This window comes from Patagioenas fasciata, chromosome 1, assembly GCF_037038585.1.
Source record: "Patagioenas fasciata isolate bPatFas1 chromosome 1, bPatFas1.hap1, whole genome shotgun sequence".
NCBI classification, from domain to species: domain Eukaryota; kingdom Metazoa; phylum Chordata; class Aves; order Columbiformes; family Columbidae; genus Patagioenas; species Patagioenas fasciata.
Window position 1 is genome coordinate 1,432,788 of NC_092520.1, and position 27,374 is coordinate 1,460,161.

The window sequence follows — 27,374 nt, forward strand, 5'->3', positions numbered from 1 at the left end:
AGACCACTGCTGAGCTGTGCCACGGGTGTGCCTGCCTCGGGCCAGGCCTCGTATCATGGTGCTGTGCCTGGTCCTGGTGGGTGGTCTGGCTTGTGGCATGGGGTGGGGGACAGGATGCAGTCCCAGCTTCTCTGGCGTGGGTCCCTAATTTGGCACAAGTAGGTGAAACCTCCTCTCAGCCTGCCAGTCCTGCCCTTCTCCTGGCACGGCTGGTGGGGTGTTCCTAGAGACCTGCTGAGTGAACCCCCTGTGCCCTGATGACCCTGCTGTGCCACCCGGCTGTGCCAAGACTGCCCCTCTTCCCTTGCCCTTCCCTTCTGAGCTCTCCCAGCGCTACCCTTGGGATGCCAGAGTCCCCGGTGCTAGCGGGGCCCTGCTCGGCAGCAGCAGGATTTTGGCAGAGGTGTTTAGCAACCATGCGGTGGGGTGTGCTGAGCCGGGTGTGCTTCTTGCTGCAGATGTCGGTGACGTTTGAGGACGTGGCGCTCTACTTCTCCCCCGAGGAGTGGGCAAAGCTGTTGGGCTGGCAGCGGCAGCTCTACCGGGAGGTGATGCTGGAGAACTACGAGATGGTCGCCTCGCTGGGTGAGGACTCTCTGCTGATGTTGGGCTGGGGTCAAGCCAGAATTCATCTCTTTAAGAGAGCTGGAGCCCTTGAACAGGAAAATCCAGCTGTCACTGTTGATTCCAGAGTGGTTCCAACTGCAGGTTTTACCCTGCCAGGCAGCCTCCTCTGGTGAGCAGTACTGGGAGAGAGGATGCTATGAGAAGGGATGGGATGGGATGGAATAACCTATTTTAGTGGGAAGGCACGAACTGGGGCCATCTAGTCCAGCTGTGTGACCACTTTATGGCTGAGCACAAACTGCAGCGTGTTGTTAAAGAACTTGTGCAAACATCTCTCAAACAGGGACAGGCTTGGGGCATTGACTGCCTCTCCTGACACCTTGTTCTTGGGTTCAACCACCCTCAGTACAGAAATGCTTCCTCACATCCAGTCTAAACCTCCCAGGCGCAGCTCTGAGCTGTTCCCAGGTGTCCTGTGTGCAGCAGAGTGGCCGAGGTGACGGGGGCGAGGCGAGAGGAGGCTGTAGGGGCAGGGATGTGGGGGCTGAAGCCGCAGCCTGGCAGGGGCAGGAGAGAGGAGCGGGGTGGGGGGGATGCTGGGGCTGTGGGTGCGGGGCCGGTGCTGCTGTCCCGGCAGTGCGGGAGAGGGGGCTTCTCTCTGTGCCCCGGACAGGCTGGGCCACCGAAAAGCCAGAGATCATCTGCAAGATGGAGCGAGAAGAGACACCATGTGTGCCTGAGCCTCCCGGGGAGCAGCAGAGGCACCAGAGCCCTGTGCCAGGTGAGTGCCCTGGTTCTGCTAGGGGAAGTTGGGGGGCTCAGCTGGCACAATCCCCTTAGTCCAGGTGATCCATGTGCCTTGAAGGGTGTGAGGCTGGCAGGGTGTCAGTGCTGCTCCCCATGGGGAGGGGTCCCATGTGCCCGTCCTGTCCCTGGCAGTGACCCTGGTCTCTTCTCCCCAGCAGCTGTCAGCCCCAGCATGCAGAGGGAGGCTGAGTGAATCCCCAAGATGCTGTGGGAGGGTGCTGGAGACCTGGTGTGTTTTTAAGTGGCAGAGTGGATGGTGAATAGTTTTCAGGGACCATATTTTAAGATAAAAGTCTCAAATTCTGTTTGCTCCTGTCTCTGAACAGTGACGTCCCCCCTGGAAGACCTGCCTAGCTACGATCCCCAGGAAACCTGCGCAGCTCCAGGCAATAGGGGACTTGCCTGGCTGCAAGTGACCACCTCCACCTGCCAAGGCACACGTAGGACCACACGGGACCAACGTGCTGGGACTGGGAATGCCCCGCTCCCAGGGATGCCAAACTCGGGCAGGAAATCTCCAGGGGGCTCAACCTGCAGTCAGCCAGGTGGGAGCCAGGGGGCCCAGCTGGGGCACCTGCACCTCCCTGCCCTCCCAGAACCCCAGCGGTTATGGAAGAACCCTCCCAGGTGCCCTGAGTACGACAAGAGATTCAAGAACCAGACAGCACTGGATGCCCATGTGCAGAGCCAAATACGTGAGCGTCCCTTCCACTGCACTGACTGTGGCAAGAGCTACATCTACAAGCAGAACCTGCTGAAGCACCAGTGCATCCATACCGGGGAGAAGCCCTTTACCTGCACCGACTGTGGCCAGAGCTTCAGGGACAAGAACAACCTCACCACTCACCAGTGCATCCACACTGGGGAGAAGCCTTTTGCCTGCTCCAAGTGCAGGAAGAGCTTCATGCGGAAGAAGAGCCTCATCATCCATCAACGCATTCACACTAAGGAGAAGCCGTTTACCGGCTCTGACTGCAGGAAGAGCTTTGTCAAAAGGCAAAATCTGCTGATGCACCAGCGCATCCACACCGGGGAGAAGCCCTTCACCTGCACTGACTGTGGCAAGAGCTTCAGTCTGAAGAAGTACCTGAATAGACACCAGCAGGTGCACCAGGGCCTGGGGGGTGTGTCAGAGGTTGTCCAACAGGAGAGGGGCAGTCCGTCTGTAATGAAGAAGAACATCATCATCCATGAGTGCATCCACACCAGAGAGAAACCCTTCAGTTGCGTTCACTGTAGCAAGACCTTCAGGAAGAAGTGGACCCTCATCATCCACCAGCGCACCCACACTGGGGAGAAGCCCTTCACCTGCACTGACTGTGGCCAGAGCTTCAGTGAGAAGGCGAAATTAAAATACCACCAGCACATCCACACTGGAGAGAAACCCTTCACCTGCTCCGACTGTGGCAAGAGCTTTGTCAAAAGGCCAAACCTGCTAAAGCACCAGCGCATCCACACCGGGGAGAAGCCCTTTGCCTGCACCAACTGTGGCCAGAGCTTCAGAGAGAAGAGGAGCCTTATTGTTCACCAGCGTATCTACACTGGGGAGAAGCCCTTTGCCTGCACCGAGTGTGGCCAGAGCTTCAGGGACAAGTGGAACCTCGTCACTCACCAGCGCATCCACACTGGGGAGAAGCCTTTTGCCTGCTCCAAGTGCAGCAAGAGCTTCAGGCAGAAGAAGAGCCTCATCGTCCATCAACACATCCACACTGGGGAGAAGCCCTTCACCTGCTCTGACTGCAGGAAGAGCTTTGTCGACAGGCAAAATCTGCTGACTCACCAGCGCATCCACATCGGGGAGAAGCCCTTCACCTGCACTGACTGTGGCAAGAGCTTCAGTCTGAAGAAGTACCTGAATAGACACCAGCAGGTGCACCAGGGCCTGGGGGGTGTGTCAGAGGTTGTCCAACAGGAGAGGGGCAGTCCGTCTGTAATGAAGAAGAACATCATCATCCATGAGTGCATCCACACCAGAGAGAAACCCTTCAGTTGTGCTGACTGTAGCAAGACCTTCAAGAAGAAGTGGACCCTCATCAACCACCAGCGCATCCACACTGGGGAGAAGCCCTTCACCTGCACTGACTGTGGCAAGAGCTTCAGGGAGAAGAAGAGCCTCGTCATCCACCAGCGCATCCACAGCGGGGAGAAGCCCTTCACCTGCACCGAGTGTGGCAAGAGCTTTGTCCAGAGACAGCACCTGCTGAGTCACCAGCGCATCCACACTGGGGAGAAGCCCTTCTCGTGCACCGAATGCAGCAAGAGCTTCAGGGAGAAGAAGAACCTCATCATCCACCAGCGCATCCACACCGGAGAGAAGCCCTTCACCTGCAAGGACTGTGGCAAGAGCTTTGTCCAGAGGCAGCACCTGGTGAGTCACCAGCGCACCCACACTGGGGAGAAGCCCTTTGCCTGCACCAACTGCAGCAAGAGCTTCAGGCAGAAGAAGAGCCTCATCATCCACCAGCGCATCCACACTGAGGAGAAGCCCTCGCTTGCAACCAATATGGCAAGAGCTTCAGGGAGAAGAAGCACCTGAAGAGACACCAGCAGGTGCACCAGAGCCAGGGGGTTGAGCCGGCATATGTCCAGTGGGAGACGGGGTGTCTGTCTGCAGTGGGGGGGCCGGCAGCGGCCAAGCCCTTCCAGTGCGGTGTCTGCGAGAAGCGGTTTTGGAAGGAGAGGCTCATGCTGGCTCACCAGTGCACCCACGGCACCCCCAGCCTGCAGCCGCCTCCGCAGCCCGGCACCCCCTGAATCTGCTGCTGAGGGGCCCGTGGGGTCTGGGGGCTGCTGTGGGGTGGCTGTGGGGGCATGTCCTGTTTATTTTCTGGTATAGAATAAATTTTGTTCCAAGTAGCTGGTATAGTGCTGTGTTTTGTATTGAGAATGAGAATAATATTGCTAATACAGGGATGTTTTTGTTCCTGCTGAGCAGGACGGGGCATCTGTCGGTGGTGGTGAGTGATTGTGTTGTGCATCACTTATTTTGTATATTCTGACATAATTATCACCATTGCCATTATTCTTTTCCCCTTCTACTAAACTGTTTTCATCTCAACCTATGCATTTTACACAAATCGCTGGATCAGCCCAATTTAAGTTTTTTATCTAGATATTTAGCTTAAATAAATACATTTTAAATAGAATATATCACTTAGCATTATAAGATTTTGTGATATTTAGTATACTGTCAGCTTTGCATTACTCAGTGGCAAAATTTGCTGAAATCTTAAACTGCGTTGTAAAGTTCTCCTCACATTCACCAAACTCGTGTCTACTTGAGCAGAACAAAACAGTTATAAACCATTGACTTGCAAATCAGCAGAAAGGCTCAGAGGCCGCTGCAACACGGCAGGATGGCAAAAGGCGGAACTGATGACACTCCCAAACAGAACTCCCCGAAACGGAGCAGAACCAGAATGGGTCTCTGCCCCTGTCTGGCCCAATTCTGCCCCAAATACATCGTGACTGCGCTGCCAACCATCAGATCCTGACTCTCCTTAAATCTGAAGCACGACGCTCATGGCATGGAATATTCTTATTGGTCAGTCTGGGTGTCAATCAAGGTCTGTCCCATCTATGCCCCCCTGCCCTGCTGCTTCACATCTGTGGGCAGAGAGCTCAGAGACCTTGGCTCTCAGAAAACAGCAATTAAGAACATTAACTCTCTCCTCCAGTTCTATCTTCTTCTTCTTCAAACTAAATTCAGTCAATAACCCTGCTAGCTATGTAAAAGAAAGGTTTCTAACAGCATGAAGAACATTAACTCACTTTTCAGTCAAGCCAGCACACCAAGTTGCATAAAGAATTAGGTGTCCAAATATAATGTTTGGCCATAAACTCATGTAATCCTTTTACGGTCTGTTTGGGGAAGCTGGATAAACTAATTCATTAAACCAGAGTGAGATGAGGAGACAAACGGGGGCAAATGCCACTTAATTAATTAACTTTATTGAGTACTTCTGTAAAGGGATGTTCATAGGGTATGGTAAGAAAATAACGATAGGACAGGGAGAAGCAGACAGGAAAGGAGGAAACCTTGCAAGCAGTGGGGATAGATTTGCAAGAGACACCTACGACCATGGATGGATCCAGCGGTGTTTTCTCTCCAGTAGGCGGGGTGGTGCATCTCAGGAAGGGAGCTCGTTCATCACTCACAAAATGACCACCCCTTACGTCCCTGAGAGGTACGCGCGTAAAACATGTCCATGTTGTGTCCTCTGGATCACACACACACTACTGCATGGTCCTACAGACTTCTATAAGGCATTTTGGGGCTATTTTGGGATGTTATTTCCTGGGCATATACTGCCTGGATGGCACTTCTGTGCGTGCTCTCATTCCCAGCACACCGGCCCCGTGTGGCACTGCGTGTGCCTCGGCACGGGAAGGTGATCGCTTGTAGTCCCCTATTGCCTGGAGCTGGGCAGGTTCCCTGTGGCTTGTGGCCACACAGGTCTCCGGAAAATGACATAGCTGTTCATGGCAGAGACAGGATCAAAAAAACTTTGAGACATTTAGCTTAAAATATGGTCCCTGACAAATCACTTACCTGTTTTCTTTTTACCCTCAGTGTCTGTTGGACATGCACCGTTGACTAATGCTGAGAATATGTCTGGATCCATCAGCACCTGGATTTGTCTCTCAGAAGGAGTTTAGAGAGCAAGGGGTTCCATTCTGAACCTGGTGACACAACGGGAGGGCCTCACTCTACCCTTTCACATCTTCTGTCCCCATATAAATCACTCTAAACCAACTCTCACCCGATTCTCCTTGGCATATTTCCCCCATGCAGGAAATAGTAGAGTGAACCTTGACATCGAACTCTGTTAAGTGATTGTGCTGGTTTGGCTGAAAATGGGTTGATTTTCTTCATGCAGCTAGAAACCTTTCTCTTTCACAGCTAGCACGGTCATTATTTGGACTTAGTTTGAGAACAAGAGGTAACACCCCAGCACAGAGTTAATGTTTTTAATTGCTCTGTTCTGATAGCCAAGGACATTCTGAGCGCTCTGCCCACAGGTGTGAGGCACCGAGGAAGGGGGCATGGATGGGGCAGAGCCTGACTGACATCCAGACTGAGCAACAGGAGTATTCCGCCCCATTAGCCTCACGCTTCATATTTGAGGAGAGTCAGGACCTTCTGGGTTTCTCTCTTTTCTCTCGGGCGTTTCTCACTCTTGCTTTTTCGCTCTTTTTGTCAGAGCTGGGTGTGCCAACCTTGGGGCGCTCCCCCCAATCCTTAGCAGAACAAAGGGCTTTGTTGTGCCTTTGACATCTGGTTTTTGGGAGGAAAAGAGAGATGACACCTCATCTTAACTTTCCCAAGGTTTTATGGCCATGGAAGGCAGACACCTTGTAAGATAGAGACAATTAACAGCGTTGCTGTGAAAGGTCTCATGGCCTAATTGGGATGATAGAGATGAACCATCTGTCGGACAACCAACTACCAGAAGAAGCCACGAACCAACAGCTGCCCCTGATGGGCAAAACAACTCACTTCTGGTCAGCACTGTGAACTTCCCCCTAGTTTGAAGACCCCAGATCCATTTCCAGAAGAGTCTTCCTAATTAGCATGAAGAGCGAGCAGAGGGAGGAGATGAACCTATCTCACATGTAAGTGAACTGGGTTATAAAATGACTTCATGCATAATATGAGTTGGCGGCGTGTGAATCTTCCACACTTCCCCTGCTTCCAGAGGTCGTCGCGAGATCGATACAACTGTGGAGTGGTGGTATCTTTCTCTCTCTCTCTCTTTGTCAAGGTTTAAGGCAAGGCCACAATAAACCGTGGCAGTTGGAAGGTTTCAAACGGTTTTACTAATGCTACTAATACATAGAGAATATATTCAAAATACACAAAACCATCCTGGAATGCTCGATATGGAGTTGGCGTCACTCCAGCTGTGGATGTGTGGAATTCTTGGCTCTCATAGCAATAAATCCAAACATGAGGCTTCTTCAGCATTCCATTGCTCTTGACCTTGGCTATACCAGCACCAAGCACAGCGCCTGAGAAGAACAAGTAGGCACTTAGAAGGCACTTAGCTGAAAGGAAAAATCATTGAAAGAGAACTGGTCTTGTTTTTAACAAAACCAGGACACTCTTTCTCTGATATCTTGGTTTTCCTTCTCTCTCTCTCCCTCTTCCTTTTTCTTAAACATATAAAAGCAATATCATTGTAAGTTCTGCTGCTAACATCTTGTTAAGCTTTGCATTATAGTTACTAATTGTTGCCAATCCACCATTTTTAAAAGGGTGTTTCTGTCAATGTATTGATGAGCCTTGTGATATTATAACATACATTTGCCAAGTCACTAATCTCTGTAATTTGTATTCCGCCACACGCTTTTCGTAGATTCATAATTGAATTGGACCCCTGGGGTGACTGTCTGTCATTCACTTTGCATTGCCACACAGAATTACCCAGAGTTAATTCACACCTGATGTCAGCTGTGGAGTCGGGGTGCGTGTTGTGTTCAGACTTCACTCATCACTCGTCCCATCTGTTGGACGGGACAGTGGGGAAGTTCAGTGCAGGACGTTCAGTCCGGCCTTTTGCTGTTTTGTAGAAGCCTCTGAGCCTTTCTGCCTTTTTCCTCTCTTTTCTCTCCCTGGGATCGGCTTTGGGACCCGGTGCTGTCTCCTGGGATTGGCTGCTCAGCGTGTTCATGAGGAATTGCATTGAGTATATTTTATTTCTAATTTATATATATATTTACTACTAGTGTATTAGTATTTTGTTATTTTATTGCACTGTGCTTATCTCAACCCAAGTTTCTCCCTTCCCTTTCTATGTTCTCCCCTATTAGAGGGGGAAGGGAGGGAGTGAGTGAGTGGTTACGCGGTTCTATCGCCAGCTCGGGTTAAACCACGACAGTGATCTCAACAGCGCTCTGCGAAAGCAGGGCCCTAAGTCACTCCTCGGGACGCATCCCCTGCGGACCCCGACCCAGCAGAGCAGCGACACCTCAGCACCCCGCCTGCCCCCCGCCTGCTCTGCCCCGCCCGTCCCGCCGTGTCTCGGTGCCCCCGAGCCCAGGACTCCATTTCCAGGGGACCCGTGTGGCCAGGGCTGGCGGGCAGGGCCAGGGGCCGCAAGGACACAGCGGTGCTGCCGGTGCCCGCCCCCCCGAGCCGAGCGGGGCGGAGCGGCAGGACTACACCTCCCGTGCTGCACCGGCGGCGGGCGGCCCTCCCGGGCTGACGCTGCCGGCGGCTCCCGGCGCCGCCTTTGTCCGTGCCGGGCTGGCGGCGCGGCCCCGGCGCAGGTAGGGGCGGCGGGCGGCCCCGGGAGGGGACCCCGGCCCCGACGGCCTCTCCCGTGCTCTCCCCTCCGCCGGCCGCCCCCCAGCCCTGCCGGACCCCCCCGGACTCCCCTTAGGGCCCGGCTCCCCCCGGCGCTCCGGCCTTTCCCCGGCTCATCTTCTGCTGCCCTTGTGAGGCACCGGAGGAAGATTTGGGTACTCGGCAGCTTCCAAAACCCCCTTTTTCTCGTGGCTCTTTCTTGATTTCACTGCAAGATGGCCGGGTCGGTGCACAAAATTTTTTGGGTCGGTCATTTTCCCGTAGCTGTGAAGGCTCGGGGTGCAGGGAAGGCAGCTGTGGGCAGGTGAGTGAACTTGTGCCCCTGACTTTTCATGACAATGTTGTGCTTGCAGGGACCATCTGTCCTCACTGCTCCTGTGCGGCTGGTGACGGGACAGGCAGCTCCTGTGGAATCCGGAGCATCCCGCCTCCCTCTTCCCGGATCAAAACCTGCACGGGCCTCCATCTCCCCGCCGAGAGCAGCGACGCGCCGGGCTCCAGGCTGCTGCGGCAAGGTGGGGGTCAGGCACGGCCCCGGCTCTGGGGACACCACGGGCTGGGGTTGCTGTGGTTGGTGCTGTGGTGCAGCAGCAGCAGTAAAACACCCGTGGGACCCGCTGGGTTGGGAGTCCGGTTGGTACAGGAGGTGTGGGAGAGAAGTGGTTTGAGACCCGGTGCGGTGCAGGGTGCTCCCGTTCCTGCCCGCTGAGCCGCACCACAGGCAGGGGCAGGCAGGAGCGTGCCTGCTGCCAGGCCTCGGGCCAGGCCTGTGTCACGGTGCTGTGCCCGGTCCTGGTGGGTGATCAGGTTTGTGGCATGGGTGTGGGACAGGGCACAGTCCCCACTGCTGTGGTGTGGGTCCCTAATTGGCACGAGCAGGAGAAACCTGCCTGTAAGCCTGCCAGCCCTGCCCCTCTCCTGGCACAGCTGGTGGGGTGTTCCCACTGCCCAGGGACCTCCTGAGAGAGCTGCCCATGCCCCGGTGGCTCTGCTGTGCAACCTGGCCATGCCAACACCGCCCCTCTACCCTCACCTTTCCCTTGCACAGGATGCTCTGAGCTCTGCCTACAGGTTGCCAGAGCCCCCAGTTCCAGCGGGGCCCTGCTCGGTAGCGGCAGGATTTTGACAGAGGTGTTTAGCAACCATGTGATGGGGTGTGCTGAGCCGGGTGTGCTTCTTGCTGCAGATGTCGGTGACGTTTGAGGACGTGGCGCTCTACTTCTCCCCCGAGGAGTGGGCAAAGCTGTCGGGCTGTCAGCGGCAGCTCTACCGGGAGGTGATGCTGGAGAACTACGAGATGGTCGCCTCACTGGGTGAGGACTCTCTGCTGATATTGGGCTGGGATCATGCTGGAATTCACCTCTTTAACTGAGCTGGAGCCCTTGAACCGGCTGCCCAAGCACTGACGTAGTGGTTGCAATTGCAGGTTTTACCCTGCCCGGCAGCCTCCTCTGGAGAGCGGTCCTGGGAGAGAGGATGGGATGGGATGGGATGGGATGGGATGGGATGGGATGGGATGGGATGGGATGGGATGGGACAGCCTACTTCAGTTGCAATGGACCTTCAATACCGATCTAGTCCAACTACCTGACCACTTCAGAGATGAGCACAAATTGCAGCGTGGTGTTATGGGTGTTGTCCAAATGTCTCAAACAGGGACAGTCTTGGGGCATCGACTGCCTGTCCAGGCAGCCTGTTCCAGGGTTTGACCACCCCCTCAGTACAGAAATGCTTCCTCACATCCAGTCTAAACCTCCCAGGCGCAGCTCTGAGCTGTTCCCAGGTGTCCTGTCTGCAGCAGAGTGGCCGAGGTGACGGGGGCGAGGCGAGAGGAGGCTGTAGGGGCAGGGATGTGGGGGCTGAAGCCGCAGCCTGGCAGGGGCAGGAGAGAGGAGCGGGGTGGGGGGGATGCTGGGGCTGTGGGTGCGGGGCCGGTGCTGCTGTCCCGGCAGTGCGGGAGAGGGGGCTTCTCTCTGTGCCCCGGACAGGCTGGGCCAGCGACAAACCAGAGATCATCTGCAAGATGGAGCGAGAAGAGACACCGTGCGTGCCAGAGACCCCTGGGGAGCAGCAGAGGCACCAGAGCCCTGTGCCAGGTGGGTATTGGGGATTCATGGGGCTGGTGGGGGGTTCAGGTTGCACTGTCCTCTTGCTGCAGGTTCCCCATCCACCAGCAAGAGTGTGGGACTGGCAGGGTACCCGTGCTGCTCCCCATGGGGAGGGGTCCCACCTGACCATCCTGTCACTGACCGTGGTCTCTCCTCCCCAGCAGCTGTCAGCCCTGGGATGCAGAGGGAGACCGAGCGGGTTCCTGAGGGGCTGCCAGAACCCACCGCCCTGCTCCCGGGGATGCCAAACCCTGACGTGAGGTGTCAGGGGGGCTCAGCCTGCGGAGAGCCAGGCAGGAGCCAGGGGGTCCAATTGGGGGTCTCCCCTCCCTCCTCCCTCCCAGAACCCCAGCCATTAGAGAAGAGCCGTCTGACATGCCCCGAGTGCAACAAGAGCTTCAAAAATCAGTTGTTGCTGGATGTCCATGTGCGGAGCCACACGCGTGAACGTCCCTTCCACTGCACTGACTGTGGCAGAAGCTACATCTACAAGCGGAACCTGCTGAAGCACCGATGTGTGCACAACGGTGAGAAGCCCTTTGCCTGTGGTGACTGCGGCAAGAGCTTCAGGGAGAAGTGGACCCTCATCATCCACCAGCACGTCCACACTGGGGAGAAGCCCTTCACCTGCACCGAGTGTGGCAAGAGCTTTAGGGAGAAGTGGACCCTCATCACCCACCAGCACGTCCACACCGGGGAGAAGCCCTTCACCTGCAAGGACTGTGGTCAGAGCTTCAGGCAGAAGAAGACCCTCATCCTGCACCAGCACATCCACACTGGGGAGAAGCCCTTTGCCTGCGCTGACTGTGGTAAGAGTTTTGCCCGCAGGGACAAGATGCTGCTCCACCAGCGCATCCACACAGGAGAAAAGCCCTTCACCTGCACCAACTGTGGCAAGAGCTTTAGGGACAAGACGAGCCTCGTCACTCACCAGCACATCCACACCGGGGAGAAGCCCTTCACCTGCACCGACTGTGGCAAAAGCTTCAGGCAGAAGGTGAACCTCATCACCCACCAGCGCATCCACACCGACGAGAAGCCCTTCACCTGCAAGGACTGTGGCAAAAGCTTCAGTCAGAAGGGGAATCTCATCACTCACCAGCGCATCCACACTGGGGAGAAGCCCTTCACCTGCACCGACTGTGGCAAGAGCTGTAGGGAGAAGAACAACCTCATCGTCCACCAGCGCATTCATACCAGGGAGATGCCCTTCACCTGCATGGACTGTGGCAAAAGCTTTAGGTATCAGAAGCACCTGAAGAAACACCTGTGCGTTCACCAGAGCCCAGGGGTTGTGCTGGAGGGTGTCCAGCAGGAGAGGGAGGGTCCGTCCCCAGCAGGGGGGCCGGCAGAGGCCAAGCCCTTCCAGTGCGGTGTCTGCGAGAAGCGGTTTTGGAAGGAGAGGCTCATGCTGGCTCACCAGCGCACCCACGGCACCCCCAGCCTGCAGCCGCCTCCGCAGCCCAGCACCCCCTGAATCTGCTGCTGAGGGGCCCGTGGGGCGCTGGGAGATGCTGTGGGGGTAGGTCCTCATTTTGTTTGGGACAGAGTAAATTTTGTTCCAAGTAGCTGGTATAGTCGTGTGTTCTGGATTGAGATTGAGAAGAATGTTGCTAATACCTGGATGTTTTGAGTTGTTGCTGAGCAGTCAAGGATTTTTCAGGTTCTGGTGCCCTGCCAGCTGGGAGGGGGCACAGCCGGGACAGCTGAAACAAAGTGGCCAAAGGGCTGTTCCTTACCATGTGACATCATGCTCAGAATAGAAACTGGGGGGAGTTTAAAGGGGGGACCACGGCTCAGGGATGGGCTGAGCATCAGTCAGCAGGTGGTGAGTGATTGTGTTGTGCATCACTTGTTTTGTTCATTCGTACATCATCATCATTCTCATTATTCCTTTCCTCTTCTATCCTATTAAACTGTCTTTATCTCAACCCATGAGTTTTAAACAGATTACTGGATCAGCCCAATGTAAGATTTATATCAGTCATTTAGCTTAAATAAATACATTTTAAATAGAATGAGTCACTTAGAACTATAAGATTTTGTGATTTTTAGTATACTGTCCACTTTGGATTACTTAGTAGCTAAATTTGCTGAAATCTTGAACTGTGTCTTGTAAAGTTCTGTTTGTATTCACCGGACTTGTGTCTGCTGGAGTGTTGGAGAATGGCTTGGAAATGGGGGACGTGGGTCTGCGGAGCGGTTGTGCGAGCAGAGCCTGTTCTGAAGGCCTTAGCATAAGCAGCAAGACTGGGCCGCAGTGGGAACCGCTGACTGTTTCAGTGAAATCAGCAAGGTCACTGAGACCTTGGCAGAGTCTCACAAGCAGCTTTCAACAGCACAAGAGTGTAGAATAAGCACAGCCAGCAGCTGCAAGTAGGAGGACCATGCAAATGTACTGTTAGAGCTTAGGCCAATTAGTAGGTGACAGGTATGCATAATTATTGTGAACTGTATAAGTGTATGCTATTCGGGCTAATAAATCGAACTGTGCTTTCTCACTCATATTGAGTCGACCTGCGTGTTCCTCTGCCGCTCAAAAGTGGCGCCCGAATGGGGAGCTGAAGTTTCCACTCGGAGCGGCGGATGCAGAAAAGCACCGGCTATCAGCGAATCGGGGGACAAAGATCGACTGAACGCTGTTCGACACGACGTGTCGTTCCGAAAGCCTGGACCGTCCAAAAGGGATCCGCCGTCTGCGGGGGTTATTGGAAAGGCTACCACGAGGTTAACGAAGATAATATGGATTACAAGGATTACAAAGATAACGGGAAAGGTTGACATGCCAGCCGGCGACATGGATTTTGAGGTAGCCCTAAATTTATATCAGCGCTTTTTAGAAAAGCGCGGTGTAGATTGTATCAAGAAGCTATCGGGGTTAGTTACGTTAGGAAGAGTGAAGTTATGGAGCGAAATGTGTTTTCTGAAGAACAGGCCGTGGTTGGGCTCCTCCTGCGTATTCTCTCTGTGGGGGGACTTGAATGGGAAGAAAGTAACATTCGTAGACTGTTAATTTGGGAGAAACCGAGAAGGCTTTTAAACGTTAACTTTGGGATGATAAAGGGCAGAAATTATGGAATAAGGCCAGCAATGGAGATGATAAAGAAGCTAAATCATTAGTAACTACATGGAAGCTTATAAAAGACTTTAAGGCTGAACGGTCTGCCGCTGCTGCTGGAGTTTTTGTAGCGTTGTGGCCTGATAAGAATCCTGAAAGTCGCTGTGAAGTCTACACGGTTCTTGTCTTTGATACCCTCCCTACTCCATCCCCTGCTGAGCTTTCGGCACCCCCGATAGCTCAGCAGTCCGGGGCGGGGGGAGGAAAAATGCTGAGCGAGTGGGCTCCTGTACCATGGCCCAACCCTGGTGAGAACAGCAAGTCCAGAGGATTGGAGTCAGACAACTTGCCCAAGGAACCTGTGAAAGCTGAGAACGCTAAGGTCGTAAACAAGTGTACTATCAGTCCTTTTATCAGTTTGTATCTGCCTTTAACATTTTTTAACCCCCCAACTTCCACAAGAGAGTAGAAGGAGTCGCCGGATAAGAACTGGGCAAAAGAACTGTGTGACAGATGAGATCAGCTATTAGCGAGTGAATCCAACAGTCAGCAGCATCAAGCTATGAGAGAGGTGCCTGAAACCAACAAAGCAGCTGAATCATTTGCGACTATTAATCAGGGTCCCAATGAGAATTACGTGCAATTTATTGACCATCTTCAAGAGACCATCAATAAGCAGGTTGAAAACTTAGAAGTTATGGAAGCACTGGGGTTGAAATTAGCAGTAGAGAATGCTAATGTTTGCTATCAATGTGTTATCTGCGGGTTTTACAGTACATATTACGTGCTTCTGTGTATTGTCTCTCTGAAAATCAAGCAGCTTGTCAGGAATGTCAGTTCATTGTGTTACTGGTTGTTTTTAAGTGCGCCATAAAACCTTCTGCCCGCTCTTCCCACTCGCACCGCAAGCAGCCCTGTGCTTCCCCCCCTCCCTCCCTCTTCTCAAGGTTTTTACTTGCAAGATGGGGTCAGGAATGACTGTTTTCAGTTGTGTTCCTGAAAAATCGGTATTGGGAGGTGTTTTAAAACATAGGAAAGCACTCGGACAAGAAATCATTAGATCATTTCAGACAGTTTTACAGGCGGGGCGATTTGGACTTCAACAGGCTGGGGGAGAATTGACTGATAACACACAGGTCAGAAAACTTGTTAAAGTCTGCAAGATGCTTTCCTTATTAACCTGTTTTCTTTGTGGGTGTCTGTTTGAGCATGTTGCAATTTTGGTAGGTCTTTGTTATATGGTACGATAAGTTCACAGTCTGTTAAATCATGAGAATCCGTTGACTCAAAAAGTGCGTTTTGTGATATTACAGAAGGTCATGAGTAATTTAGCTCTTTACTGCGTGAATGTGATGGTAAAACTTTTGTGTGTAGTAGCTGTTATTTTTCTTTCTAGCGTGCTAACTTTATTTCAGTATCCAGGCTTGCGCAACTCTGTGACGGGCTGTGTCTCATCACGATGAACTAAATTTGGCTCTTGTGTATGCACACCAATTAAAGAATCCTGTTCTTGGGATAACCGTTGTAGCATCCCAGATGAGACACTGATAAAAGCCTTGCCCGGTCCAGCTTGCTGCGGCGTCGGGGGGCGGGTGCCGGTTGGGCTCCAGCGCACACTGAGCTGTTTCGTCAGGGGGACCCGGCGGTGCCTCTGCCTGGCTGAGCAGTGAGCAGTTCAAAGGTGCAATGCAAAAATTGAGAGATTGTCTTAAATTAGTGTAACTCTGATCTATCTGCATAATTGAACTTGGTATTTGGTTCTCATATCCGAGCTCAGTATTTTAATTTGCGTATTTCTATTTGGTACCAAAAGAATTTTGTTTGGGGAGATATTTACAAAATGGGAAGCGGTTCCACTGCTAAAATTCCTCCTTGCTCCCCCTTAGGATGCATCCTGGCGCATTAGAGTAATTGCTTATCTTGTTAGCTAGTAATTTTGATACCAGAAAAGAATATAAATTGTTAAATCTGCTTTACAAAGAAAAGATTAAAAAAAAAAAAAAAGAGAGTAAAATGCTATGATGAACTTGGTATTGTATGAGGTTGTATTTAAAAGTTGCTAGAATATGAACTGATTTGGAATCTAGGAAAATGGAATAATGCATTGATGCTTAATATACCGTGTTTTGACATCTGTGAATTGTAAAAGGTAAACGGGGCTGAGGAATGGAACAACTGTTGAGCTAATTGGAGTTGTGTATAAAACTCAGCTCATTGTAACCAAGGAGTTTGACAAAGCCTCCCACTTCGTACCAGCGATTACAACAGCTGCGTGGCCTTGGCTACATCTGAACTGCAGCAAGAAGAGAGAGAAAAAATTTTAAAAAAGGAAAAAAAAAACAAACATGGTTGCCCTCTGCTAAGCACAGGAAGGGGGGCTTTACTCCCCCCGCTCTGTCTTTTTTTTTCTGGAGTATTGTCATCCATCCTTGTTGTGGCACTTCTCGGCTTTGTATCAGGGGTTGTTGGTGTTGTTTATTTTTGCTTCTGTCTTGTTTCCTAGGTTTTGACATATTCCCATACCTCTCTTGGGTTAAGATTTGTTGAGTAAATTGTAAGCTCAAATAACATTTTCTGAGAATTCTGTTTAGTTGCATGTCCTACAAGAAGCTGCTTGGATGGTGCAGATCTGCTTGTGCAAGTGAGGAATCTCCAAGGAAATTTCGAATGCTGTATTTCCACCAGTATTAACAGCCAATGTTTTGATAAAGCAAACGCTGCACTGATAGATCTGAAACAGGACTTCGATCCGGTAAGGGAAATCAATATTCAATAAATATGACAGCCAAAATGGAGTTAGAAGCTTTGAAGAATAAATTTATGAGAACCTTACAGGCTGACTGCATTCGATTGGACTTGCAGATTTGTCTATGAAATAACCTGTGGCTATTGTGGGACAGTATGATGAGATTGCTAATAGATTGATATACCAACTGTTATATACCAATTGTCACATTGATCAAGAAAATGTAGGGAATGAATTTAAGTCTTAATAGGCCATGATCCTTTTGTCATATATGTACCAGTTGTGAAATTTAATTCTGATATTTTTTTTTTTTGTTTGTAATCTATGTCTTTGTAAATTGCACTAGCTGGTTTTCTTAACAGGACAGCTCTTGGCGTGCATAAATGTAAATTGCTGCAGAACCTGCAAGTCTTTAACATCAGGTCATAGGCCATATTTGTATCTGGTCTGATCCTACATACGTGCACAGTTTTTGTGATGGTTCAGGGAAGTCTCATAAAGCTGTAGTGGTTTGCTGTGAAGATAACGATTGGCATCATTCTGTAAAAATTATTGAAGGTTCAACGCAATTAGCAGAACTTGGCACAACTTTAAATTACTTAGAGCTTTTTAAGGAGGAACCTCTACATTTGATTTGTGATTTTGAGTACATAATCAAGATCCAACGCGCGTATCTGATTCCGAACTTTTGTTTGTTTGTTTGTTGGTTTTAAAAAAAAGAAAGGGGGGAAAAGTAGGGGAAACACCACAAAACCAATTGTCAAAAGCATTGTATGTGATGAAATACTTTGCAAGTATGACCCAAAACCGTGCTAAACCAGAAAGAACCTACATTAGTTATGGTCAAATCACTGGTCAATGGAAAAGGCCACATCAATTGATAACCTGGGGAAAAGGTTATGTTTGTGTCGTTACAGGCCAAGGATTGAAGTGGATTCCCACGAAATGGGTCAAGCCATGGCTGAATAAAGACAACAAAGGTTCAACGGATGCAGATGGACAGGAGGGAGATAAGTTGTGAGGACTGTTTCCGATGTAAACCATGGATCCTAATTCAGTGTTATAGATGCTCACAGACCTGGAAGATAAATCGAAGTCAATCCATAAAGAAATTCAACAACTTATGGACTACACCCAGAAGATTAAAGACGACATAGGGCTTTTCGGCTTGGAGGAGTTAACAAACTGGCTAGGGTTAGAAGGGTGGTTTAAAAGCTTTTTACAAAGTGTGTTGCTTATCTTAGTTATAGTAGCTATAGGGTTATTGTGTTTAAGCTGTGCTCTCTCTTGCTTTAAAAGAATGTTTGAGCGAATAGCGAATCAGGCTCTGCTCGTACAAAAAGAAAAAGGGGGAAATGTTGGAGAATGGCTTGGAAATGGGGGACGTGGGTCTGCGGAGCGGTTGTGCGAGCAGAGCCTGTTCTGAACGCCTTAGCATAAGCAGCAAGACTGGGCCGCAGTGGGAACCGCTGACTGTTTCAGTGAAATCAGCAAGGTCACTGAGACCTTGGCAGAGTCTCACAAGCAGCTTTCAACAGCACAAGAATGTAGAATAAGCACAGCGAGCAGCTGCAAGTAGGAGGACCATGCAAATGTGACTGTTAGAGCTTAGGCCAATTAGTAGGTGACAGGTATGCATTATTGTGAACTGTATAAGTGTATGCTATTCAGGCTAATAAATCGAACTATGCTTTATCACTCATATTGAGTCGACCTGCGTGTTCCTCCGCTGCTCAAACTGGAGCAAAACAAAGCAGCTACAAATCATCAACAGGCACAAAAGGCTGAAAGGCTCGGAGGCCACTGCAACACAGCAGGATGGCAAAAGGCGGAACTGATGACACTCCCAAACAGCACTCCCCCAAAACGGAACAGAACCAGAATGGGTCTCTGCCCCTGTCTGGCCCAATTCTGCCCCAAATACATCGTGACTGCACTGCCAGCCGTCAGGTTGCAACTTTCCTTAAATCTGAAGCATGATGCTAATCACATGGAATATTCTTATCGATCAGTCTGGGTGTCAATCAAGGTCTGTCCCATCTATGCCCCCCTTCCCAGCTGCCTCACGCCTGTGGGCACAGAGCTCAGAGTCCTTGGCTCTCAGACAACAGCAATTAAGAACATTAACTCTGTCTACAGTTGCTATCTTCTCATTCTCAAGAAAAATGCAAGTAATGACCATGATAGCTACCATGTTCAGCCCTCGAGAAGATCACTGGGCTGCCTGCGCTTGCCTAGATTTCAAGGATTCAAGCAAGCACAACCTCGTGCTCTTTCTCACATCAAAGCGGGAATCTCAGTCACACTGATAAGGCACCTTAGAATGTCTCACAAACCTATGTTATCTAACAGAGAGATTCTACTTGTCAAGCATACAAGGTCAGTAAAACAATTAGTGTGATGTATGTGCTTTTTCTACACCACAGCTGCAACCGCTTGAGTGTATTTACAATTAACCAACCTCCTTGCTAATCTGCTATTCCCACATACAGAGTGCACATACAATCTTTGGCCATAAACTCACGTAGTCCTGTTACAGTCCGGTCAGGGAAGTCCTGAGCTGGAGAAATTTGTTAATTATACCCAGAGTGAGATTAACACACAAATGAGGTCAAATGCCACTTAATTAAGGAACTTTATAAAATACTTCTGTAAATGGATGTCTGTATATTACGGTAAGAAAATAGCGACAGGACAGGGAGAAGGAGATGGGAAAGGAGGAAACCTAGCGAGCAGTGGGGATAGATTTGGAAGAGACACTTAAAACCATGGATGGATCCAGCGGTGTTTTCTCTCTAGTAGGCAGGTGGTGCATCTCAGGAAGGGAGCTCGTTCATCACTCACAAAATGACCACCCCTTACATCCCTGAGAGGTACACACGTAACACCTCTCAGTGGTGGGGGTCTCCAGTTCACAAGCACTACTGCGTGGTCCTACAGTCTTTTATAAGGCATTTTGGGGCTATTTTGGGATGTTGTTTCCTGGGCATATACTGCCTGGTCCACCCTTCTGTGCATGTTCTCAGTCCCGGCACGCTGGTCCCGTGTGGCACTGCGTGTGCCTCGGCAGGGGAAGGTGATCGCTTGTAGCCAGGCAAGTCCCCTATTGCCTGGAGCTGGGCAGGTTCTCTGTGACTTCAGCCACGGAGATCTCCAGAAAATGACATAGCTGTTCATGGCAGAGACATTCAGGAGCAAACAGACTTTGAGACATTTAATTTAAAAAGTAGTCCCCAGCACCACCCCGTGGCTCAATGTTTTTTTTCGTCTTTGTCCATGGTGGCAGGAAAGTGGTGAAAACAGGTAAGTATGGAAAAGAGTTTAATTTTATGCAGTCTGTGTAACTGTGGATTCAGGCTCAGCCTAATGTAACATCACCCTGTGGCGAAGCATCTATAAATTGCATATTTCAGTGAATTAAATAGGGAAGGAGTAACAACAATATAACACCACATAACTTATAAAATAGAATGCATTTAATCCACAGGGCACCTGGAAGCCAAGAGGAGGATTCGACTTCCCAACTCTTCCCGGGTTGGACAGGAACACGGGCTAGCTTTCGTATTCCCATGGTGATTTGCTTAACAACTTGGCCATTGTCAATCTTTAAACAACAATTAGAATCATTTAGTTTATCACAGACCCACTTTTCTTTGCCTAACAAGTAATCAAGAACCGTGCAGTGCTGGAAAATTGCTGTTTGCCTCTTGTGGTTTGATGTGCAAACAGATCAAGACCATGGGTGGTCTCTGCTAAGAATTTCTAGGGCCACTTGTTAGCAGGTGATATGGTTTAAGTTATCGATAGATCCTTGAGCACCACTGATCCATTCATTCAGGCTCCAAGTAGCTGGCCCATAATGCTGTATAACTCATTCTGGTGGTCACTGATAGTTTACCCGCTTTTGAGTCCCTCCACCAGTAAGGGAGGTATCAATTGATTGGTTTTCTCTTACTAGATTATCATACACTCTAATGTCTAACGTATTTCCTTGAATCTGGGATAAGAGAAAAAGAAGAAAAGGGCCTAATATATCCTGCATAACATATTCCGGTGCAATAAGGGAGAAATATTATGTAGGTATATTGCCCAGAAATCCAATAATGGCCTTGCAGGGCGCAGGCACCATTTGAAAAGGGACTCCATTTACCTCCATAGGGGCTCTCATGACAGGTGGTTGACCAAGTTCCAAATGCTCTTCCCATTAGTCTTGTTTTTGTTGCTGCACAATTTTTTACCCCGTAGGTACAATTCCAGGCCCCCACTTGGTTACTCCACGTGCAGCTGCATCCACGCTATCCCCAGTCATCATTATTTGTGACATTTGTGAAAAGCCAAAAATGAGTAAAGCGTTTTTTGTTTCCACTTGTATCATACCAGTAACTGAGATGGCGAGCTGGGAGTCCCCTGAGGTGATAGGGTCAAAGAGAATGGTCGCCCAAAGCAGCATCTGCGACCCTGCACCGTACATCTGTGACAACCTTGAAGCACGCCCCCCATCCTAAGCAGAACAAAGGGCTATGTTATGCCTTAAACACCTGGTTTTTGTTACTTTGGGAGGAAAAGAGAGATGGCTGTGGAGGCAGACACCTTCTCTTATCTTTCCCAATGTTTTGTGATTGATACTTTGGACGGAAAAGATAGATGGCCCTGGAGGTGGATACCTTGAAATATATAGAGGCAATTAACAGTGCTGCTGTGACGGCCTCATGTTCTAATTGGGGTGATAGAGATGAACCATCTGTCAGACAACCAGTTACCAGAAGAAACCACCCCTGAGGGGCCAAACAACTCACTTGTGGTCAGTACTGTGAACTTTCTCCTAGTGTGAAGACCCCAGACCCATTTCCAGGAGAGCCTTCCTAATTTGCATGAAGATCAAAGGGAGGGAGGAACCGCCCGCTCCTATCCCACATGTAAATGAAGTAGGTTATAAGGTGACCTCATGCATGACACGAGGTGGCGGCATGTACCCAAATCTTTAATGCCTACCCCCCACCTGCAGAGGATGTTGAGGGATCCATCGGCTTGTGGAGTGGTGATATCTTACTGTCTCTCTCTCTCTCTTTGATATCTTAGTTTTCCTTCTCTCTCTGTCTTTTCCTCTTCCTTGAGCATATAAAAGCACTATCATTGTAAGTTCTGCTGCTAACACCTTGTTAAGTTTTGCATTATAATTACTAATTGTTGCCAATCCACCATTTTTAGAAGGGTTTTTCTGTCAACGTATTGATAAGTTTTGTGATATTATACTAATTGCTGTAAATTGTATTCCACCACGTGTTTTTAAGTAAATTCATAACTGAATTGGACCCCTGGAGTGATTGTCTGTCATTCGCTTCTTATTACCGTGCTGAAAAACCCAGAGTTAACTCACACCTGATCTCACCTGGTGAGGCAGGGTGTGTGTTGCGTTTGGAGTTAACTCATCCCTCATCCGTCTGTCGGGACGGGACAACACCCGAGCCGAGCGGGGCGGAGCGGCAGGACTACACCTCCCGTGCTGCACCGGCGGCGGGCGGCCCTCCCGGGCTGACGCTGCCGGCGGCTCCCGGCGCCGCCTTTGTCCGTGCCGGGCTGGCGGCGCGGCCCCGGCGCAGGTAGGGGCGGCGGGCGGCCCCGGGAGGGGACCCCGGCCCCGACGGCCTCTCCCGTGCTCTCCCCTCCGCCGGCCGCCCCCCAGCCCTGCCGGACCCCCCCGGACTCCCCTTAGGGCCCGGCTCCCCCCGGCGCTCCGGCCTTTCCCCGGCTCGCCCCGTGGCCCCCGTGCAACGCGGACACGCTGCTCCGTGTCCCAGCCGCCCGGGCCCCCTGGATCCGGCCCTGGCGGCCCCGGCGCTGGGAAGGGCTGGGCTGGGGCCGGGCCGGGTGCTCAACCCCCGGGACACCCCTGCGCATCTTCCTGCTGCCCTTGTGGGGCACCGGAGGAAGATTTGGGTACTCGGGAGCTTCCAAAACCCCCTTTTTCCCGTGGCTCTTTCTCAGCTTTGCCTAAAGCTGGTCGGGTTATTGGGTGACACTCTTTGGGTCGGTCCTTTTCCTTTTCAGTAGCTATGAAGGCTCGGGGTGCAGGGAAGGCAGCTGTGGGCAGATGAGTGAACTTGTGCCCCTGATTTCTTCATTAAAATATTCTTCTTATGAGGAACATCTGTCCTGGCTGTGCTGGTGCGGCTGGTGACGGGACAGGCACCTCGTGTGGAATCTGGAGCATCCCGCCTCCCTCTTCCCGGATCAAAACCTGCACGGGCCTCCATCTCCCCGCCGAGAGCAGCGACGCGCCGGGCTCCAGGCTGCTGCGGCAAGGTGGGGGTCAGGCACGGCCCCGGCTCTGGGGACACCACGGGCTGGGATTGCCGTGGTTGGTGCTGTGGTGCAGCAGCAGCAGCAAAACACCCGTGGGACCCGCTGGGTTGGGAGTCCAGTTGGTACAGGAGGTGTGGGAGAGAAGTGGTTTGAGACCCGGTGTGGTGCAGGGTGCTCCCGTTCCTGCCCGCTGAGCCGCACCACGGGCAGGGGCAGGCAGGAGCGTGCCTGCTGCCAGGCCTCGGGCCAGGCCTGTGTCACGGTGCTGTGCCCGGTCCTGGTGGGTGATCAGGTTTGTGGCATGGGTGTGGGACAGGGCACAGTCCCCACTGCTGTGGTGTGGGTTCCTAATTGGCACGAGCAGGAGAAACCTGCCTGTAAGCCTGCCAGCCCTGCCCCTCTCCTGGCACAGCTGGTGGGGTGTTCCCACTGCCCAGGGACCTCCTGAGAGAGCTGCCCATGCCCCGGTGGCTCTGCTGTGCAACCTGGCCATGCCAACACTGCCCCTCTACCCTCACCTTTCCCTTGCACAGGATGCTCTGAGCTCTGCCTACAGGTTGCCAGAGCCCCCAGTGCCAGCGGGGCCCTGCTCGGTAGTGGCAGGACTTTGACAGAGGTGTTTAGCAACCATGCGGTGGGGTGTGCTGAGCCGGGTGTGCTTCTTGCTGCAGATGTCGGTGACGTTTGAGGACGTGGCGCTCTACTTCTCCCCCGAGGAGTGGGCAAAGCTGTTGGGCTGGCAGCGGCAGCTCTACCGGGAGGTGATGCTGGAGAACTACGAGATGGTCGCCTCGCTGGGTGAGGACTCTCTGGTGATGTTGGGCTGGGATCATGCTGGAATTCACCTCTTTAACTGAGCTGGAGCCCTTGAACGGGCTGCCCAAGCACTGACGTAGTGGTTGCAATTGCAGGTTTTACCCTGCCCGGCAGCCTCCTCTGGAGAGCGGTCCTGGGAGAGAGGATGGGATGGGATGGGATGGGATGGGATGGGATGGGATGGGATGGGATGGGATGGGATGGGATGGGACAGCCTATTTCAGTTGCAATGGACCTTCAATACCGATCTAGTCCAACTACCTGACCACTTCAGAGATGAGCACAAATTGCAGCGTGGTGTTATGGGTGTTGTCCAAATGTCTCAAACAGGGACAGGCTTGGGGCATTGACTGCCTGTCCAGGCAGCCTGTTCAGGGTGTGACCACCCCCTCAGTACAGAAATGCTTCCTCACACCCAGTCTAAACCTCCCAGGCGCAGCTCTGAGCTGTTCCCAGGTGTCCTGTGTGCAGCAGAGTGGCCGAGGTGACGGGGGCGAGGCGAGAGGAGGCTGTAGGGGCAGGGATGTGGGGGCTGAAGCCGCAGCCTGGCAGGGGCAGGAGAGAGGAGCGGGGTGGGGGGGATGCTGGGGCTGTGGGTGCGGGGCCGGTGCTGCTGTCCCGGCAGTGCGGGAGAGGGGGCTTCTCTCTGTGCCCCGGACAGGCTGGGCCAGCGACAAACCAGAGATCATCTGCAAGATGGAGCGAGAAGAGACACCGTGCGTGCCTGAGCCTCCTGGGGAGCAGCACAGGCACCAGAGCCCTGTGCCAGGTGGGTACCAGGGGTATGGTACGGGCCTGGGGGGCTCAACTGGCACCGTCCCCTTGCTCCAGGTGATCCATGTGCCTGGAAGGGTGTGAGGCTGGCAGGGTGTCCATGCCGCTCCCCATGGGGAGAGGTCCTACGTGCCTGTCCTGTCACTGGCAGTGTCCCTGTTCTCTCCTCCCCAGCAGCCATCAGTCATGGGATGCACTGGGAGACTGAGGGGATTCCTGAGAGGCTGACAGGAGGGTGCTGGAGACCTGGTGTTTTTTAAAGTGACAGACTGGATGGCAAATAGTTCTCAGGGACTGTATTTTAAGATAAAAGTCTCAGATTCTCTTTGCTCCTGTCTCTGAACAGTGATATCACTCCTGGAAGACCTGCCTAGCTACCATCCCCAGGAAACCTGCCCAGCTCCAGGCAATAGGGGTCTTGCCTGGCTACAAGCGATCACCTTTACCTGCCGAGGCACATGCAGTATTACATGGGACCAGCGCGCTGGGACTGAGAACGCCCAGCTCCCCGGGACGCCAAACTCAGCCGGGATGTGTCAGGGGGGCCTGGCGTTCAGCCAGCCGGGGGGCAGCCAGGGGGCCCAGTTAGGGAACCTCCACCTCCCCCCCCTCCCAGAACAGACACCGTTACTGAAGAGCCCGCCCAGGTGCTCCGACTGCAACAAGAGCTTCAAGAACCAGGTGGCACTGGATGTCCACATAGCAAGGCACATGCGTGAGCGTCCCTTCCACTGCACTGACTGTGGCAAGAGCTTCAGGGAGAAGAAGAGCCTCATCATCCACCAGCGCATCCACACCGGGGAGAAGCCCTTCACCTGCTCCAACTGTGGCAAAAGCTTCAGGCAGAAGAAGAGACTCATCATCCACCAGCGCATCCACACTGGGGAGAAGCCCTTTGCTTGCACTGAGTGTGGCAAGAGCTTTGTCCAAAGATCACACCTGCTGAGTCACCAACGCATCCACACTGGGGAGAAGCCCTTCACCTGCACCACCTGCAGGAAGAGCTTCAAGAGGAGGTCGACCCTCATCAGTCACCAGCGCATCCACACCGGGGAGAAGCCCTTTACCTGCAACGACTGTGGCCAGAGCTTCAGGGAGAAGAGGAAGCTCATAATCCATGAGCGCATCCACACCGGGGAGAAGCCCTTCAGCTGCACCGACTGTGGCAAGAGCTTTATTGAAAGGCAGACCCTGCTGAGTCACCAGCGCATCCACACTGGGGAGAAGCCCTTTGCTTGCGTCGACTGTAGCAAATGCTTCAGGAAGAAGTCAACTCTTGTCACCCACCAGCGCATCCACACCGGGGAGAAGCCCTTCACTTGCACCGACTGTGGCAAGAGCTTCAAGGAGAAGAAGGGCTTCATCATCCACCAGCGCATCCACACTGGGGAGAAGCCCTTTGCCTGCACTGACTGTAGCAAGAGCTTCAGGCAGAAGAAGAACCTCTTCATCCACCAGCGCATCCACACTGGGGAGAAGCCCTTTGCCTGCACTGACTGTAGCAAGAGCTTTGTCTGCAGGGACAGCCTGCTGAGTCACCAGCGCATCCACACCGGGGAGAAGCCCTTTGTCTGCACCAGCTGCAGGAAGAGCTTCAGGCAGAAGAAGACCCTCATCATCCACCAGCGCATCCACACCGGAGAGAAGCCCTTCACCTGCAAGGACTGTGGCAAGAGCTTTGTCCAGAGGCAGCACCTGGTGAGTCACCAGCGCACCCACACTGGGGAGAAACCCTTTGTCTGCACCAACTGCAGCAAGAGCTTCAGGCAGAAGAAGAACCTCATCATCCACCAGCGCATCCACACCAGGGAGATGCCTTCGCTTGCAACCAATACGGCAAGAGCTTCAGGGAGAAGAAGCACCTGAAGAGACACCAGCAGGTGCACCAGAGCCTGGGGATTGAGCCGGCATATGTCCAGTGGGAGACGGGGTGTCCGTCCCCAGCAGGGGGGCCGGCAGAGGCCAAGCCCTTCCAGTGCGGTGTCTGCGAGAAGCGGTTTTGGAAGGAGAGGCTCATGCTGGCTCACCAGCGCACCCACGGCACCCCCAGCCTGCAGCCGCCTCCGCAGCCCGGCACCCCCTGAATCTGCTGCTGAGGGGCCCGTGGGGTGCCGGGGCTGCTGTGGGGGTGGCTATGGGGGTAGGTCCTGGTTTTGTTTGGGACAGAGTAAATTTTGTTCCAAGTAGCTGGTACAGTGCTGTGTTTTGGATTGAGAATGAGAAGAATGTTGCTAATACCTGGATGTTTTGAGTTGTTGCAGTGCAGTCAAGGACTTTTCAGGTTCTGGTGCCCTGCCAGCTGGGAGGGGGCACAGCTGCCCCAAAGTGGCCAAAGGGCTGTTCCTTACCATCTCACGTCATGCTCAGTATAGAAACTGGGGGGAGTTGGCCGGGGCACTGTGGCTCGGGGATGGTCTGGACATCAGTCAGCAGGTCATGAGTGATTGTGTTGTGCATCACTTGTTTTGTATATTCTTACATCATTATCATCATTGTCATTATTCCCTTCCCCTTGTACTAAACCGTGTTCATTTCAACCCCCAAGTTTTACACAGATCACTGGATGAGTGCAGTTTAAGTTTTGTATCAGTCATTTAGCTTAAAGAAATACAGTTTAGGTAGAATTAATCACTTAGAATTATAAGCTTGTGTGATTTTTTAAATTTTTTTTTTAGTATACTGTCAGCTTTGCGTTATTTAGTTTGTAAATTTGCTGAAATCTAAAACTGTGTCTCGTGAAGTTCCACTCAAATTCACTGAGCTTGTGTCTACTGGAGCAAAACAAAGCAGCTGCAAACCACCAACAGGCACAAAACGCAGAAAGGCTCAGAGGCCCCTGCAACACTGCAGGATGGCAAAAGGCCAAACCGGTGACATTCCCCAACA

The 27,374-nt window shown here is 52.1% G+C and overlaps 2 protein-coding genes across 2 annotated transcripts; both read left to right on the forward strand.

The window, feature by feature from the left end:
* The first annotated feature begins 401 nt into the window (after window positions 1–401).
* Window positions 402–27,240, forward strand: LOC136100230 (uncharacterized). Its single transcript, XM_071811311.1, is given in 6 exon segments — window positions 402–585; window positions 1,241–1,348; window positions 1,701–3,849; window positions 11,317–12,033; window positions 25,157–26,298; window positions 26,301–27,240. Coding segments are annotated over 6 exon segments (4,557 nt in total). The 5' UTR covers window positions 402–416; the 3' UTR covers window positions 26,573–27,240.
* Window positions 8,731–10,164, forward strand: LOC139828419 (zinc finger protein 688-like). Its single transcript, XM_071810960.1, has 3 exons — window positions 8,731–8,928; window positions 9,037–9,198; window positions 9,870–10,164. Exons 1-3 carry the CDS (start codon window positions 8,899–8,901, stop codon window positions 10,053–10,055), a joined length of 378 nt encoding a protein of 125 aa, XP_071667061.1. The 5' UTR covers window positions 8,731–8,898; the 3' UTR covers window positions 10,056–10,164.
* Window positions 27,241–27,374: the final 134 nt, after the last annotated feature.